Source organism: Varanus komodoensis, unplaced genomic scaffold (genome assembly GCF_004798865.1).
Source record: "Varanus komodoensis strain SLA01 unplaced genomic scaffold, ASM479886v1 scaffold1, whole genome shotgun sequence".
NCBI classification, from domain to species: domain Eukaryota; kingdom Metazoa; phylum Chordata; class Lepidosauria; order Squamata; family Varanidae; genus Varanus; species Varanus komodoensis.
Genome location: NW_025335268.1, coordinates 54,199,857 through 54,219,040, shown reverse-complemented (window position 1 = coordinate 54,219,040; position 19,184 = coordinate 54,199,857). Strand labels below are relative to the sequence as shown.

General features: G+C 42.9%; 1 protein-coding gene across 1 annotated transcript; it reads right to left on the bottom strand.

The window, feature by feature from the left end:
- Positions 1-3,508: 3,508 nt before the first annotated feature.
- On the bottom strand, positions 3,509-18,461 carry LOC123018494 (amine sulfotransferase-like). Its single transcript, XM_044420701.1, has 7 exons — positions 18,455-18,461; positions 17,185-17,331; positions 13,169-13,377; positions 9,658-9,775; positions 6,032-6,126; positions 5,181-5,361; positions 3,509-3,871 (listed from the first exon to the last, which is right to left on the bottom strand). The coding sequence occupies exons 1-7, from the start codon at positions 18,459-18,461 to the stop codon at positions 3,741-3,743; spliced, it is 888 nt and encodes a 295-aa protein (XP_044276636.1). The 3' UTR covers positions 3,509-3,740.
- Between the last annotated feature and the right edge of the window lie 723 nt (positions 18,462-19,184).

Here is a 19,184-nt window from a genome sequence, read left to right as displayed (position 1 = left end):
TTCTGGGAAAGTCTTAGGCTAGCCTGTTGCCCGGCATGGTCCTGTTACACACATTACAGAGTCAGCCGCCGATACATGTTATGCGCCCCTTTGGTACATGGGATGGGAACAGGAGCAGCATTTTTTAAAATAAGTTTTATTTGAAATTATAATCCTAAAAAACAAAAAGAAAACTACAAACAACATGCATCATCAAAAACATTGAGCCCGCTGGGTCAGACCCCACACCCTTCTTTTTCCATTTATGATAACTTAAGAACATATTTAAATCTACGTGAAGTCCCGTTTCTCTAGCCAATAATAAAAAGAGTCCCAAGTTTGATAGAAGTCAGTATCTTCCTTCACCTTCAATGATCAAGTCAGTCTATCCGTATCTTCACAGTCCAGGATTTTTTTTAGAATCAGTTCATCGGTGGGTAGTTCTTCACTTTTCCAGTGTTGGGCGAATGCAATCCTCACCACAGTGATTACATGTAAAATCAAATACATTTCTTGTTTACTAATGTCCTCCGGTATAATGCCTAATAAAAAAACTTCATGTTTAAAAGCTAAGGATTTTTGTAACATTCCTCGAGCCATTTATGTATTTTAATCCAATACATTTTCACATTATCGCAAGTCCACCACATATGATAAAAAGTACCCAATTTATGCTTACATTTCCAACATCCATTTGACATTTGGAAACATCTTAGCTAATCTATTTGGCGACAGATAACATCTATAAAACATTTTATACAAGTTTTCTTTATACGAAGTTGCTAATGTTACCTTAATATTTCTCTCCCACAGCTTTTGCCCTTTTCTAATTCAATATTACATCCAAAATTTTGTGCCCACATTATCATAGTTTCCTTAACCTGTTCGTCTTCCATTTTCCGATCAAGTAAGAAGTCATATAATCTTTTAACCATTTTCTCATCTGATTTAAGCATCACTTGATCAAATGCTGTTAAGTCCTTATAAAAACCCCACACTTTACAATCTTTAGCATATCTCGATTGTATCTGCACCTTATGCCACCAAGAGATATTAGATCCCTGTTCTTGTGTTTCTTGATTCAATTTCAGTCCTCCATCCTTATCCAAGATGTCATCATATCTTATAATCCCCTCAAAATTCAATGCATTTGGATACACAAAAGCTTCCATGGGTGAAAGCCATCTTGGTAATTTATTATACAGTTTTATCTTTAACTTTTCCCACACTGACAATAATGATTTTCTAATATAGTGACTTAAAAAAGAACCATGTGACTTAGCCTTCTCATACCACATATAAGCGTGCCAGCCCATTTGCAAAGCATGCCCTTCAAGATACAAAATTCTCTTATTTCTTAAAGTTATCCATTCTTTTAGCCATGTTAAAACAGAAGCTTGATAATACAACATCCAATCAGGAAGACCAAAACCCCCGTTCTCTTGAGCTTCCTGAAGTATTTTTAATTTAATCCTTGGTTTCTTCTTTCTCCATATAAATCTTGAAATTTGAAAATTTAAATCATCAGAAAAACTTCTATCATTTTTATGGGAATCATTTGAAATAAAAACAAAAGCTTTGGTAATATATTCATTTTAACAAGTGCTATTCTTCCCAGCAAAAATAATTGCAAATTAGCCCATTTTTCCAGATCACTCTTAATATCCTTCAATAGTTTACCATAATTGTCCTCTTTCAGAGTAGTACACTTAGCTGTAAGATAAATTCCCAAATACTTAACCTTTTCAACAATCTGCAAATCTACTTGTTCCTGCATGGTTTTTCTCTGGTCTTGTATAAATTTTTTACTAACAGTTTCATCTTTTCTCTATTTATTTTCATCCCAGTAACCTTGCCATATTCTTCAATCCTTTGCAGGAGCTTAGGCATTGTTGCAAAGGGTTCCTCCGTTATGGAAACCAGGTCATCTGCAAATGCTTGCAATTTGTAGCTTTCATCTCTAATTCAGGTACCTTTAATGTCTGCATCATCCCTGATATTCCTGTTCAACACTTATAAAATCAGTATAAACAACAGAGGTGATAAAAGGCATCCTTGTCTTGTACCCTTTGTATCTCTATAATCTTTGTAAATTCTCCATTAATTATAATCCTAGCCAACTGCTTTTTATCAAATGCTTGATATTGCATTAATAAACTTTTCACTAAACTCCATTTGGGCCATCTGTTGCTTCATAAATTGCCAGTTGACATTATCAAAGGCTTTCTGTGCATCCATAAATAATAAAGCCATTGGTTTTTCCATATGTATCTCATAATACTCTAGAATATCCAAGATAGTTCTCAAATTATTCCTCATTTGTCTTTTAGGCAAAAAACCATTTTGGTCTGAGTGAATGAAGTCTATTAGAAATTTCTTTAATCTTTCTGCCATTATGGAGGCAAAAATTTTGTAATCCACATTTAATAATGATATAGGTCTTTACTTTTGAATCTGCGTTAAGTCCGTGTCTTCTTTCGGTATTAATGTAATATTTGCCTCTGTCCAAGTATTTGGTATTTTAGCATTTAACAGTGCTGCATTACATATATCTTTAAGAAGCGTAGCAAAAACTCCTTCAAAGGATTTATAAAACTCTGCTGGCAGCCCATCCGGGCCAGGACTATTATCGTTCTTTTGCTGCTTAATTGCCTCTATTACTTCCATAGTTGTTACTTCTTGATTCAATACTTTTTGATATTCTCCGGTAGTTTTGGTTAATCTCCCTTTCGGATGTATTCTTTTACTTTCTCAGTTGAGATTTCATCATTTTGATATAGCTTTGTAAAAAATTTTCTGCTATTTTCTTAATATGCATACTTAGAACTTGTAGTTGTCCTTCTCCATCCTTCAATTTAGAAATCAGTCTCTTCTCTCTCTCTTTCTTTACTTTATAGGCTAACCATCTCCCTGGTTTATTTGCATTTTCAAAGAAATTCTGTTTGGCCAATGTCATTTGCTTAGTAAGTTCATTTGTGTCCAAGAGATTCAGTTTATGCTTTAAAATATTCATTTGGACCTTAAGGTTTTGTTTTTTTTTTTTTGGATGGATCTTCCTGCAGTTCTTGTTCCCATTTTGTCAATTCCTCTACTATTTTTGCTCGTTCTTGCTTTTTCTTTTTGTTTATTTTTGCTGAATATGTTATCAATACCCTGACATAGGCTTTAGCTGTATCCCAGACATTTTGTAGAGCGGTTTCTTCAGTTTTATTTATTTGAAAGAATACTTGCATTTCCTTATTTATCTCTTCTATAAATTTTTTATCCTTTAATAAGGCTTTATTTAAGCTCCATCTGGGCGTCATTGCTGTTCCTTTCAGTGATATAGCTACAGGGTTGTGATCCGCCCAGACATTTGCCTCTATTTCAGCTTCTACCAAGTCTGGTACTAAGTCTGGGGTTATCCAAACCATATCAATTCTAGACCACGACCTATGTCTATTTGAGTAAAAAGAATATTTAGCAGAGGTTGGATTTTTATGCCTCCAGGAGCGGCATCTTGTCCGTCTGATGGCTCTGGCTCCAGAAATAAGATGGCACCACAAAATAGTTTATTCCATACTTTTCAGATCTTTTTCCCTAATGTTAAAACATTTCTGCATAAATACATGTATAACTTCTCTGTAATGTATACTTTCCCCAAAAGCTTTGAGTAAAATATATTTAAAATATTAATGAATTCATTCTGTTTTTAAACCACTTAAGCATTTTATCTGGAAAAGAGAGGAAGGCTTTGTCTTCTGCTACACTTTTCATGCTAATCATGGTTTTTTTGTTTCTTTAATATCCCAGATGAATTTGAGAGGTATGTCTTTCATTTTCTCCTGGAAGACCTTGTCAAACCTTTCGCTCTGTGACACTGTCATTATATTTTTCCAGTCTCCAATGGTACCTGATGAGAAGCAATGAGAAAATTCAGTTGATTTTACCTGTAATACTAGACTACTGCCAAGTGATTAGCCAGTGGCTACCATCCAAAGTCCCCAAAGGGCACTTGCGAGCAGATGCAATGACTTCCTTCCACACACGCAAGAGTCATGCCCACTGTGAGCCATTTTGGGCTTGCTGCAGCCTGAGTTTTATTTTTAAAGCTATTTTTTTGGAGATGGCTAAAGGCAACTAGCCATCAAGCCTGTTTTCCAGGTCCCTCTAGGTGCTCCTCCAGGCATCCTGGAGCACATTCTTGAAGGAAGACCAGGACACATCTGGGCCCTGACCTCCACAAGGACTCTGATGCTAAGGGTCATTCCTACACCCACTTTTACTGGGCATGCTAAAAAAGAGGATTGTCAAAAGTGGAAGAGGAAAGCAGTTTCCACAGCTTCTTTTTCCTCTATGTTCATGCAAACTTGTCCATGGAGTCAGCATGATTGGCCCAACCTATGGCCAATGTTGATTTCTTAAGAATGTTTTTAAAAGCAGTGATTTTGTTTATTAGATTTATGTTGCACTTTTCCTTTTTTAAAGGACTTAAAGCAGCTTGCATCAGTCTCCTCCTGCTGCTCTCAGTCTTATCTCTACAACAACCCTGTGAAGTAGGCTGGGCTGAGAATCTGTACTTGACAGCAATAGCAATGTGAAATGCAGTGAAGCTTCCTCATGGGAACCAAGGAATTGTCAGCTCCAGCCTAGCGGAACTACAATGCCATACATTGATGGCATCCTTAGGAATGGCCAGTGGCTGTTGACCGGCATAACAGTGGCAGCAGGGAGACTGAATGTGTCTTGTTGCCATTTCCAGATGCAGGAAAGCATTGAAGAATTTGTGCATTGCAGAGACCAAACATCTTGCTTTTGTTTCCAGCACAGCTGCCCATGAGGGGCTCACTGGACTACTGCTGGCCACCGGACTGTTTTTGCAGCTTCCTTCCACCACCAGGACTGCTGCTTTCCTGCTGCTGACATTTCAGTCTGGTTGGGAGCACGGGCAGGAGTGAGGTTTCAGTCTCTGCCCAGCCAAACTTCGGGCCACATATGTGAGCCCCTTTCCCACCCAGTAGGTGAGTGTTTCTTCCTCCACTCCAGCCCACATGTGTATGTCCTTGTGTGTGCACAGATCTCCCCAACCCCCAGTGGGTGTGTTTGTGTGTATGGGCCACTGGGTACAAATAAGCGGTGCACCCCAACTTTAGGTGAAAAGGAAAACATTGCAATACTTCATGCTGCAAACACATGTCTGGATTTTGTGGTCTCAGTATCACCTTTGCGTAGATGCGGCATGTCCTTTCTCCTGAATCTTTCTTTAGCAGTGACCACATTATTTGCCCTCGGGTCTCTTTTCATATTTTCGAACGTAGCCATCTCCACAACTTTGTCCACCTCCTGGCTGCTCAGTTGCTTTCCTATGAACCCACAAACTTTTAAGACAGCACCTCTCAGGTCCTGGAAGAAGGATAATTCATTTCTGAGTTTTCTGAATCTTATACACACTCACCAGGGAGTAATCCAGGGACACAGTTCTGCACAGACATGCATAGGTTGGTACTGCTAAAGGGAGTGTTGTGAATAAAGTCAGTCCTTCTAAGATTTCATCCAAGTGAGCTGCAGAGGTAAAGTGGGGGTCACAAGGCCAAGTTACCTGAAGAACACCTTGACCTTGTCCCAGAGCAACGTGCTGTTTAAACCCACCAAATAACTACTTTGCTTGCCCATTATGCAGCAGAAAGAAGCAACTTGCACTGTTCCATTTCCTGAGCTTCAAAAGCTTAAAAATGCTGACTACTTAAGGAAGAGAAAAGGGAGAGGAGGGCCAAAATGGACCGGCAGGGTATAGTTTTCTACTGGCCAAATAGTTCTAGGAGGAATCTGTACCCATTGGAAAGTTCCCTCAGTAGTGTGTTTAGATGAACATGAGCAAAAGCAGTGCCTGGGATGGCCCTGAAGCCCACCTTACTTGCACAACAGGCTCTTTGGAATCAGAGTCGCAGTGAGGCTTCCACATACCTGGCCAGCAGGGGACCCCATGATAGCAAAGAAACATCGTAAAAGTTCCTTGGTACTGCTTGGACTTTCACCTGTAGAGATCAAACACTGGGAAAGTGACCAATCTTACCTTAATCATCTCCTCATAGGAAAGGAAGAGAATATCGAGTTCATTCTTATGAGAGTACCAGACTTTGACATGATCAAAAATCGAACTGCACACAACTGCCAGGCAAGAAAAAAATAAAGAAAAACAGATAAACAGTTTCAATCGAGGTTCTTCCCTTGTCATGCTGTCATTCAGAATAGGCCATGCCCTGAGTTTGCCCGTGCAGGAACAGTTGGTACAAATGCCCAAGAGCTGCTGCAAGTGCAACACCTCTGCACTTTTGCCAAGCTCAACAGCTAGGGTCACACAGTCCCAGCACCACCCCCTCACTAACAGTAATCCTCTTGCTCCTTCCCTGGCTGGTTTTAAGCCTGGATGAGGATGATGTTTGCATCTGTTGTCTATCTGGCGCTCTCACTCTCCTTCCTCTACACAAGTGCCGGCAGGTGCATCACAGAAAAAGTTGTCGCTCTGGTGCATGTCCCAGTTCTTGCTTCCTCCTCCATCGCGACAGATGAATGTCGAATTCTGATTCTGAAGTGTGTGTCCAGTTGTTGATGCTGCCATGCCCTACTGTCGGGGACAAAAAGAAGTCCCTCTAGTTTGTGATCCAACTGTAGGAGAGACAAACAACACCAGCAAGTACTTCTATATAAAAAGACTCAGGGTGAATTCCCTGGGGCAGGAGCAGACCTAGATGAACAGCCAAAAGAGAAGAAAATGTTTGTGCAAGTAGCGATGGTGAAGGCTGAAGGTTCAACTCTGTGCTTTAAATCATGAGGAAACAAACTGGTGATTGCAATCCCAAAACTAAAAGTTCAGAAAAATGAAAAAGTGAGCATAGAAGAGCTTTTGCTCAATGTGAGGTTCATATTTAGAATAGTCTTTTTGTAAATGCATTACTGGTTGCCGTAGAGTTACTAGTGCATGTAGTAGTGATTAGATGTGTGGTTCGCTTGGTTAAAGACGTAAAAAAGCATCCTGGTAGCTGAAGGGTGTGTTCTGCACCACAATGAGAGCAGGCAGACTCAGCTCTCTGATTGTGCTAAAAGCCTTATTCTGAAATGATTGAGACTGTGAAACTTGTTTGACTGGCTCCACAATTTTCTTGTACAAGCTTGGCACTATGGCTGTGTGTACCCTATTTGTGAGGCCCAAAATGTGGGCAAATATGTAAGACAAAAGACAGAATTCGATTTTACCATGTGTCCAGGTGTTTCCTCGAGATATGTTCTAGTTTAAAGTTTGCATGCATTCATGGCAAGTTATACGCAAGCATGTACGTGGGCAACGCTGTGAACAAGAAGCTGCTGTTGGACCACTGCCCATAAACTCAACCAGAGGAGCACATTCTTCTGTAGGCAAAATAAATTGCAGCCAAAAGTTCTATTGACTCGATCACCTTGCATTGGCTGCAATGGAAACAGAAGCTCTAAAGAGACTTGTTGTACAACCAAGTTAAAATGGCCAGATATTTTCTATCTTCCTCTCCATTTTTTTCAACAATTTCTTCCCCAGTTAAAGTGCTTCTTCAGAGTATTCTGTCGGCAAGTGACGAAATATTCCATTACTGCAAGCTCTAACCAAGCCTTGAAGCTGCACTCCATGAGATGAACTGTGCCATCCTATTCAACTGAAAGACAGGGAGTGTGTATGTAAAAACAGAGGAAAGATGTCCTGCAGCCCTGCTGCAAAGGTCCCTGTCAAGTTCTCAGATTGCAATCCAGTGCCAAGGACTGCGTAGTGGAAGAGCTAGAAGCAGCGGAGTTCTATTATAGGAACCTCTGAACCCACAGAAAACACCGTCAGAGGGCAGGGAGGTGTGTCAGTAACATTTCCCCTGCAGAAAAAGCGGTTTCCACTGGAATAAATCCCTAAGTCCTGGTCCAAATTTTGCTTTAACACAAAGTAAAAATGGTTGTGCTGCCTGTCCAATCTCGATGTCTGTTAAGGAAGAAATTCCTTGAACGCAGAGAAGGAGGAATGTTCTGTGGGATCCTCATCAGAAGAATCATTGTGAATGCGAAAGAAATAATCCAGATGCCAACTTCACCCATAAAGGCCAATCCCAGGGCCACAATCTGGACTGAGTGTCAAGGAAGGGGCCCTGAGAGCTCAACAACAAGCTAATCTTCTTAGCTTTCTGGCAACTTCAGCCCAGAAGCTCCTGTGTTTATACCCTTCTCAGAGGAGAGTGGTCAGTGATTTAAAGAAACCTTTCAGAACTGCAGACTCCAGCTCCCTTGAAGAAGGTTGGCAGTACAAAATGACCTGCAACCAACTCTCCATCAAAAAAAGGAGCTAGGCAAGACTTACAAGTCCAAGAAGCAAATTGCAGGAAAAACTGACATTTCGATGCAAGGTCGTAAGGAAGCAAGGCGCAACACTTCTGTGTGTCAGAAGCAACACTTTGAAAGCAACCTTGTCAGCCCTTCTACCATCCAGATTAGAGATTCCTATTCAGTTTCATCATACCAGATTCAAGAAGAGCAGAAGCTGGCAGAAGCAGACAATTCACACCAACGGAAACCATCAACTTCTCAGACTCCAGAAAAAGTAGGCTTGTGCCCCACCCCTGGCAAATGGTCCAGAGAAACAGCATGGTGCTGGCTCTTCTCTAGGTATGCTTTGTGTCTGGGTTGCCCCATACGACATTAGTGATCATATGGCACAAGGATTCTCCGTGCTCAGAAGGAGGGGCGGAAGAAAATACAATTTTCCTGATAACCAAACCACAAGGGTCAGAACACTGGTAGGTCAGTTACTTAGTGTTAAACCAGAGAGACAGAAAAGGGATGAAAATATAAAATAAACCTCAGTCTGAAGGTCAGAATTCAAATAGATAAGCCTGGAGGAAAATGTTTGGACACCAAATGCCCTCAGAAGAATTGCCGTTCATGTACAAAAGTACCATGTGCAAAAGTAACCAAATGTTTTCTGCTACAACGTACGTATTCTGTTACTAACACTGCAAAACACCAGTGCATACATTCACTGTGTACAATGACTATGGCAGCTGGTCTTGGCTGGAGATGGGCTCACTCTCTATTGCTAGTGTGCAGCTACAATGAAGAGTCCTTTTCATGCTGCCCTTGCCTGTCTCAGTGGCCAGGCAATGAACAGGAGGAACTTCATTTTCTTCCCAACTACTCTTCCTGCGATATAATGGGCAGAGTAAGTGAGGGAGAGTCAAATGGGGGTGGGATCCTCTATTCCCCAGGCCCTACCAGCTTATTGTGCCTCAGACAGGGTGTTTGGGTTGATTTTTTTTAAACAGTGGGACAGAAATGAACAAGGCCGGTTTCAGGCTGGTGACTATGGGGCCTGATCCTGGGGTGGGAGGGGAACAAGTTGTCTGTGGCTGAGGTGGATGCAACACCGACAGTCCTGCAACACAGAAAATCGTCCTCCTGGAACTGCCCGCTAACCCTGGTGGTGACTGAATGCCTGCAGAGCTTTCTGCATGTGTACCAGGGCTCTTGGGGCGGACATACTGCCCCATGAGTGGAAAGGTTCTTCCGCCAACTCCTAATACCAATCAGCAGACCTTTAGCAGCAGCACAGGTGAGGCCCCTGTTCTCTGGAGTTCTTTGAATTCATATTCTGTGCATATACTTTTTCCAAACACCAGCACATTTCAGTCTTACCTTTCCCAGCTAAATACCTCTGCATGTACTCTTCCAGATCTGCTGACGTTTGTGCAAAGCTTGAATAATGATATAAGGACACCATAGCATCCTTAGGGTTTCTATATACATAGATGATCTGAAAGATGAAATACATTTTTAGCTATTTCAATAAATTGACAGATGGCCATGGGAATGCGCCTAATGACATTCCTGCACAATTTAATTTGTTAGACTTGTCAGTGAAATATCTTTTGTAACTAAAACTCACCAGCTTCAAAGAAAGACAATAAAGAGAATGGTTTCTGGTTCACATGTCATGAGAAGCCATGCTGAACATAAGCCACAGGGGCAGTTTGTTTGATCACTGATCTATTTTACTGCAGAGGTTCCTTTCCCCCAGTCCTTCCGCCTATTCCTGTCACACATCTATGTGTACATCGGAGTAAAGCTCTGGGTATCCCCATGTTCCTGCATGCACCAGCTCTCCTCATCCGTACCTGTTCATGACCTAGTGATTAGTTACACATATTACACAGTACAGAATTCGGTTTCCCTTTCCAAGAGCATTTTCCTTTGGTTGCTCAGCTGAGAAAAGGAATGTCAAAAATAAACAACCAAAACCAAACCCAGCATGCATTCAATTAGGCATGCAAATCTATGCCCTTGCACAAGCGCATAGGGAGATGTTGTTGTTGTTGTTGTTGCTGCTTTTGTTGCAAAAATTAGCACTTCCTACACATTTTTCCTGTCGATTGAACCTGCTCTACTTTAGTTTATGAGGGAAATTTAGATATGTTTAGAAAATGTGTGCAAATCAAACAGGGGACTTTATAGCTGATTGCTGCATGATTTTCGCAATCCACCCCCGCAGCTCTGCTTTAGAATATAAGGAAATTTGAACAAATGCAAACAGGAATCCAAAGGAAGTATCTGAGTCCTTACAAAGGAACACACACACACACATTTACAGGTTAAAGAAATTCTCAAGTGGTGCTTTACTTGAGAAGGAAGGCTGGAGGGCACTGAGGAAGGAGTAGGAACAGTGAAAGCAACACTACCAAGGTAGTGAGGAGTGAGCAGATTTTTTGCTGCTCTCAGTCGCCCTTTCCAACAAGCCATGGTGCAAGGCCCACAGCCAGCTGCACCGGGAACTAGCCACCCCTAACAACCCAGCAAAAAGCCTGTGGTTCACACCATGGCTGCTGTGTGGTTAATATACCATGCTCAAGCCGGTGTGCCAAGAGTGGAAGACAGCAAGCCACGTTGACAAAAACAATCATGTGTCATCATACTAGGTGTACCAACTCAGTATGGCCGAAGGTTTTTTTTGTTTGGTTTTCCTTTAGGTAAATATACCCTGAGCACTCGAGCCAATTGAGGAATCCCAAGGAGGAGCCTGAACACGATGGTAAAGCACTAAGCTCAGGACTTTATTCCAAGACAACAGCTGAGCGGCAGGTGCCTCTGGCTCATGCTGCAACGAGGCTTCACAACCTCCCTTTTAGTAGATTATCATACTGCACCGAGCCTCCACATCTTCTAGATCGGGGTTCTTTTTTGGACCTATGGGCACTTCGGGGAATTTGAAAAACAGTTCTGGGCACCACCACATAATGCCTAACCACTGCATGCTCTTGTATTTATGGGGCTTAGGTTGTGTTTTAGTTGGGTAGAAAAATTAAGCGTCTATCATATGTCAAACTGAATAAGGATTATCTACTTCAGCCAATTTCTAGCTAATGTGGGACAGCTAGTGCTTCTTTTAAACAAATGATTTAGCAAGGTGCAGTAGTTGCTTCTGTTTGCAAGGAAATTATTAACAGATAAATTTTCTACATGAACAGTGTTCCATATTCACTAAGGTACATATTCTTTTAAATTATTTAACTGCTCGATAGAAATTAACAAATGAAAGGGGGAAATAACATGTTTGATATCCAAAGCAGTGACATTATAAAATTGGAGAGATGGATCTTCATTTCATATAATGCAATAGACTGAGGAATTTACAACACATTTGAAATATGAGCAGGTGGCATTTAAATGGCCACCTCAGACTGGTACTAGTTTGGACTATTTTGTTGATGCTCATGCATAATTGCAAGATCCTTCTATGCATTTTACACAAAATCATTTATTTGTATTTGCAAAAAGAAAGAAAATGAAAGAAGAAGTTTTGAAACATTCTTTTCCCATTTTTGGATGCCTATGAGCACGGTGTTGGGGTCCCCTTCTTGGAGGGCACTGGGAGGGCCTGTGGTGACAAAGGATGCTGTGCTGGGGGAAGGGCTAGTCTAGAGAAGCTACAAGGCCCCAATCCAGCCGGAACCCCACATCTGTGGATAGCAAACTGATTATGTTCACAATCTTCTCCAATCTAACAGAGCAAGCTGTAAGTGGAGAATCCTTTCAAAATAAGCACATTAAGTAGATATGCTGTTCAGGGAAGGGGGCTGCTTTTGCTCGTGTTACTAGTGTTGGCCACAAAGGGCTCGTACCTGGAGTGCTCAGGCCAATTAAGCATGGCAAGAATGAGAGGTCTTGGCAAGGTGTTTCATCCTGGAGAATTAAGTGCGATCACAGCAAAGTGGGACTCAATCTTGGGTGCATGGTGGAGTCCACTTTCATACCCTGACAACCAGGTAGCAATAACCGCTGCTTTTGGGTTGAAATTCCCACCACAATAGCTGATTGGCAGATTTGGTTTCTGCACTTAGCTGGGAGGCTGGGCTGCCTGGAGGATGACTGGGGGCTTTTGTTAGGAGATTACTCAATCTCTGGCCACCTGTAATGTTTTGATTTACTAGGATGATGCTTGGGACATGACCGGTCTGTCCAGCTTTAGTGTCAGCTTAACGCTATTCAGGGAAAGTGGGCTGCTTTTGCCCTTGTTACTAGTGCTGGACACAAAGGGCTCGGACCTGGAGCAAACTGACAATTGACCTCAAGAGCATGGGGGATTCCCCCTTTATACCCCTGATGACCAGACAGCGATGACTGCTGCCTATAGGGTTGAAATTCCTGCCACGATAGCTGACTGGCACATTAGAATTCAGGTGGTTTCTGCACTTACCTGGAATGCTGGGATGCCTGAAGGTACAACTGGGAGCTTGTGGTGGGAGATTGCTCAATCTCTGGCTGCTTGTAATGTTTCGATTTATTAGGATAATGCTTGGGACGTGATCAGCCTGTCAGGCTTAATGCCAGCCAGCCAGCCAGCCAGCCAGGTGAGCCCTACATTAGCTTACCTTATCCCCTTCACTGCCACCCTACAGTTTGGTGAAATTTTCAGAAGGGTTAGTGAGGTGGAAGGCCAGCAATTCACACATCCTTTGGGTTGGTTCAAGTATCTTCATTTAGACATCCATCTTAATCAAGTCATTTTTATCTCTGAGATTATCTATTCACACCCCCTTGGATTAACCTATGGATCTGAATGCTCACATGTACTAGACTACAAGTTGCATTCAGCACCTGAACTGTACCTAGTGAATATCTGAATTCAAAAACTGTAAGAAAATGTGCTTACTTTCCCTTTTCCTTCTTTCAGCCCCTTTGGAATCAAATGATATGGTAGATGGGCCATTAGGACCCGAGGTGACGGTAGCTGGGACAAATCCAAGTTCCTTAAGTTGTAATCAAGAAATGGAGCCTGATCATATGTGGATTTTCCCCCTGTTCCATTGCGGTGGCTTTCATTCAAAATCAGGCACAAAATGTTCTGGGCCCACACAGTTCCTAGAAAGGAGGATCAACTCATTAAACTGTGCAATATTGCCCAAACTTGACATAGGCATTTAGCACCAGCAACCCAACTTTGAGTGTGAATGAGTCTAAGGCCAGCAATGATTGCCTTGATATGGAGGCCATATTGCTAAGCAATCATGTTCATCCTATTCCCAAATTAGCCTAGAATTCATTTGCTTATGGGACATATTTAAATTCATAAGTCTAAATCTAGAGGCACAGGACTGAACTTTGGTGGCCTGCGTTTCCCATCCATAATTTCACTTGGCTGATTGAGGGCCCCTTTCCTTAGAAAGAGAAAGACGCTTGGGTAATCTTTCTGAAGTAAAAGCTGGGGAGCCAGTGCCATGTAACGGCTAGAGCGCTGGACTGGGATGCAGAAGGGTCGGGTTCTCGTTCCCATTTGGCCGCAGCGGGTGACATGGACTCTTAGCCTAACCGAGCTCACAGGCTTCTTGTGAGGCCCAGACTGAGGGAAGGAGGAGGATTACGTAACCTGCCATGAAGTTCGTGCAGCTGGTTGGATAAAAGATCCACGGCTGAAGCCAGCAGCATGCGCAGTGAAGCAGGTTGCTGAGCTCATTCTGCTGGAACACTTTGTGACTGTATTACCAGCTCGGGCATGAAATTTGGTGAGACGCCAGAGGATGCCATTCAGCTGTTGGACGCTTATGTGTTCACAGAAAAGCCAGAAGAATAGGGTCAGAGGGGAAAGCCTTGGCTGGAGGGTCAGTCCAAGAAGGGGCCTGATGCCTCAAACCAGGTGGGGAGACAGACATTTGAACGAAGTGGCATGGGTGGACATGCCAGCCCGGGCAAACGAGCTGGGGCCAATGGGCCAGTCCTGTCCGGAAATCTTGGGCAAGGTGAGACGGCTTCCCACCCCCTTGGGCTGAGGCCAGCAGATCTAAGAGGCAGGGGCCAGGGCACTGGTTTGCTTTACAAGTGGAAAAGAAGGGCATATAAAATATATAGGTACTCCTTGGCCGGCCTTTCCAATGGCTCTCCCACATGCTCAGATGGTTCCCTGAAAATGGAATTGGGGGTTCAGCAGGGGGCCCTCATCCTTGGACCTTTTGGCACTCAGGGCAGGATAAGCAGTAGTTTCTAGCCCAGTCATATACCCCCAGCCAGTAAAATTGGTACATGAGCCTCTCCCATGTCCTCTTGACCTCCAGGTGTGCTGCTGCTCTGGAGAAGCTGACTATAGCCCCTGGAAGCACTGGCGGGCAGTGGGAAGAGGCCGCTCCCTGCCCTAGCCAGGAAAGTCAGCCGTGTGCCTCAAGTTGAAGAGCTGGGTTCCTGTAAAGCTAAGCCTCTGCAAGCAGTGGCCAGTTTCTGCAGCAAGTACTGCATTAAAGATGTTGCACTGCTAAGGCTGTTTGTGGTGGTGGAAGCAATGGAGCAGGGTGGGGTGAAGCTCCCCTCCCCCTGACACGATCACATACGTGGACTATGACCTAACATTTCTGCATGCAAAAAGTTTAGACTTAAATTGGTGCACAATATGAATGATACTTTGTTAGAGCATTTTCTACAGCGACAATATGCAACTGCTTGTTGAGGGGTTTACATTTTGAAAACAGTTTCAGTGTGCTAAAGTACTGTGGGCTACACACACTGTTTGCGAAGGTCACACTCTTTGTCTAAGTGCTGGCCAGCCTCACTCAGGTCTTTAGTCTCTCATTATGCACTGTCTCTCACATTGCTGGCAACACCGGGAGGGGGAGCAATCCAGTGCACCTATGCTCAACAGTATTAAAAGTTCAGGCTTGGGGGTGGGGGCTAGAAACATTTTTGGTTTTTCCACCTTCGCAGGGATCCTATGCTCCTGACTCCCGTAAATGGGGACTGCTTACTGTAATCCAAGTTAGGCATGGTCCTTATATCATACACCACAATGTTATACAGGTCTCCTCAGACATAAGCTGCATTCAACTGTATATAACATTGCCGCCTCAAAATTCTTAATTTATAAACAGCCCACCTAATTGTTAGAATAATTCCAATTTCATTTATAGAGTTCTTAGCAGATTTTGGAAAAGTGATTACAAATATATCACTATCCCTCACTTCAAAATCTGCAATTTCCTCAAGATATTCAGGAGTGATCAGACCTGATGCAAAATAGCATCCTTTAAAATGAAACAGATATGTTGACATGTCAATTTCTGCCATAACTGAAAACCTGCAACAATGGACAGAAGTAATTAGTTTTGGGAAAATTGGGGTAAATCCTGTCTGAAAAGCATTACTTTTGTGTGCTTTTGAATTGTGGGATCAAATGCTGTCTTCCTTCTCAAGACCAAGCTGTCACTGTTTAAAATGGCATTCCCCCGCTCCTTTCCCTCACCTTTAGCTGTAGGCTACAGTAGGCCATTTTAGCCCAAACATACATTGTAAATAGTCATTTTTGGAATTCAGTTTACCATAATCATTTGATAGCCCAGAGGGCTTCATGTGCCCTGATCATGCAGAATGTTAAGAGTGAAGATAGGGGTCTGAGCTTATCATAAATAGTTTCTAGTGGCTCGAATTTGCATGTCTGAGCAGACCTGGAGATGGGTTCAAGTTACTCAACTAAAGTGACAATACTAATCTCATTGTTACAGTGTGATTGACTGGCATTTCTTTATCTGTTCTGTATGTGATGACCTCAGAATCTTATTGTAATCTCTGCATTCTGTCATCAATTGCCCTGTACCTGTGTACCTATGAATGCCCTGTAGTGGTATTGAAGCTTCGCAGCAGAGTTCACCTCTGCCTGCCCGGTAATGCAGCATGCATTATCGTGAGTGTACCGCGGGAACCTTGGGGTAAATACAATAAAGCCTCAGATGGTCTGGACGCTTGGTCTTTCCCACGAATCCGATTAAATACAATAAAGCCTCAGATGGTCTGGATGCTTGGCCTTCCCACGAATCCGAGTTTTATTCCCTCTTCTCAAATTGATATTCCGGGATTCTGATGTCACCCAAAGGCCTTTTGTATCTGGTAACCAGAACAATTTCCACAATTCACCCTTTCGATTTAATGATTTCTTTACGACGCAATGAAGATACCCGTGCAAAATGGCACACAACATTCCATTACTCAGGTCCTTGTCTGGGTGTTGGGCATGAAGATGGGCAGGGCAGCGGGCATGGCTGCAAGAAAACTTCGGTGCACAGAAGCGGGCCGGCCCCTCCTTGAGGACACACCTGGCTCCCCGGCACGGCAGGCCGCACTCCGCCCAGAATGATCTCTGCACTCGGTTTCTACCATTCCAGCCCACATTTCTTCAGACCAGTTCTTTCTCTATTTCATCCCTGTATATGAGAGCCAGAGCGAGTTTATACTGCAGCATATGCTCTTGTGGGACTGCTCGGTTGAGGGTGAGTAGCTCACCCGCTCCAATTCAGAGCTGACAAAGCTGCACTGCAGCTACAAAGCGAGAAACCAGTGTGCGAAGAAGCTACACTCTGTCACTCCCAGAAGCACCACGTTCCCGGAGCGTAAAGCGATGGGAAGCTGTTTCGCGAGCTTCTCCCTCTGCCCTCCCTACTGTCCCCCAGGTTGTCAAGCATGTCCCCAGAACCAGAGTCTGGCTGAGAGAAAGACGTGTTCGCCACAAAAAACTTGTTTCCCGGGGCAGTGAGTTTGCCGGGCGTGCCAGGACCAAAGCAGCAAACCAGCCGAGACCAAGATGAACAGAGAGACAAACCTTTTTCCACAGCTGAGGAGGACAGAACACCAGCGGTGAGTAAACAGCTTTGCGAGGCCAAGTCCTGTGGGGTTGCACTTTCCTACGCTACTTACTTCCTCTGCTCTTCAGCCTCTCCTCTAGGACGTCCTCCTGATGCCGCTCTTGCAGTTGCTGATATGGCAGGGTTGCGGGCGGACCCAGCGGCAGCTTGTGATTTCTCCCTCTTTCTGCAGGCGGTCTGCACTTTCCTACGCTACTTACTCACTCTACTTATTTACTCTTATTTACTCTACTCTCTTGCCCCTCCTCTTGGGCGTCACTGAGAAGGAAAGAAAGGTCAGCTTGTGCTCCTCTGGAAATTGCTGATATGACAAGGTTGCTAGCAGAACGAGCAGCAGCTTATGATTTCTCCCTCTTTCTGCAGGCGGTCTGTCATAAGGAGAAGGAAAAAGACCGAACTAGAAGGAAAATGGACGGGAGACCGCGACGCAGTACCGTATTATGGAGCTAACATGGCTTCTGTTGTGGAAACTCAGCATAAATCCTGGTAGAAAAAAGTTACTCCTATGTGCCTTTATCTAATAAAATCACACCTGTGCCTGTTTCTCAGAAAGCAGTAGCATTCCAAGCCAGATGAGTGTTAGGATTGCTGTTCCTTTAGGATGATGGAATTCTTAGCTGGGCTGAGAAGCTGCTGCAGTCTTATACTACCAGTGGGGAAATCCGGTGTTCCTATTTGTTGCAGACAGCTGAGACAAAGCTGTCCATTTGTTTCTGAATGGACCCATTTAATCATCTAGTTCCACAGAGGTAAGCACCTATGCAGTGTACTTGTCGAACCATTTTTTCCTGAATGGTTCCTCAATCAGACATATTTGCATGTTTAAACAGACACAGAGGCTGATCCAAACTGCAAGGAATCTACTGAACTGACATGTCAATAAAGCAATCAGTGATATTTTCCATACTGTGGGTACCAGTATTTCTGATTTCTGGTTTAGAACAGTGTATCATGCCCATAGACATCAAGATGCTACTGTACTAACATTCTCTGGAAACTTAACACTCTGCGTACGTGACTAGCAGGTTATAAAAGTGTCTGTACCTGAGCTGTGATTTAGTAGTTGAGTTTGCCTAGTCTACCCAGGAGCACCCTGTCCTTAGTTACTGCAGGAACTGGGGCACCAATTCAATAAAGCTGCAGAAGTTCAGATGTGTAGATCTTTAACCATGAGTCTGAGTATTCATTCTTTGCAATTCTGTCACTGCCCAGCCTTCTGGAGTAAATCATGCTATCCTTAATCGCCTTACTCAGATTTCAGCCAGTTTTAACTGCACACAAATGGAGCTTCCTTCTGGGAAAGTCTTAGGCTAGCCTGTTGCCCGGCATGGTCCTGTTACACACATTACAGAGTCAGCCGCCGATACATGTTATGCGCCCCTTTGGTACATGGGATGGGAACAGGAGCAGCATTTTTTAAAATAAGTTTTATTTGAAATTATAATCCTAAAAAACAAAAAGAAAACTACAAACAACATGCATCATCAAAAACATTGAGCCCGCTGGGTCAGACCCCACACCCTTCTTTTTCCATTTATGATAACTTAAGAACATATTTAAATCTACGTGAAGTCCCGTTTCTCTAGCCAATAATAAAAAGAGTCCCAAGTTTGATAGAAGTCAGTATCTTCCTTCACCTTCAATGATCAAGTCAGTCTATCCGTATCTTCACAGTCCAGGATTTTTTTTAGAATCAGTTCATCGGTGGGTAGTTCTTCACTTTTCCAGTGTTGGGCGAATGCAATCCTCACCACAGTGATTACATGTAAAATCAAATACATTTCTTGTTTACTAATGTCCTCCGGTATAATGCCTAATAAAAAAACTTCATGTTTAAAAGCTAAGGATTTTTGTAACATTCCTCGAGCCATTTATGTATTTTAATCCAATACATTTTCACATTATCGCAAGTCCACCACATATGATAAAAAGTACCCAATTTATGCTTACATTTCCAACATCCATTTGACATTTGGAAACATCTTAGCTAATCTATTTGGCGACAGATAACATCTATAAAACATTTTATACAAGTTTTCTTTATACGAAGTT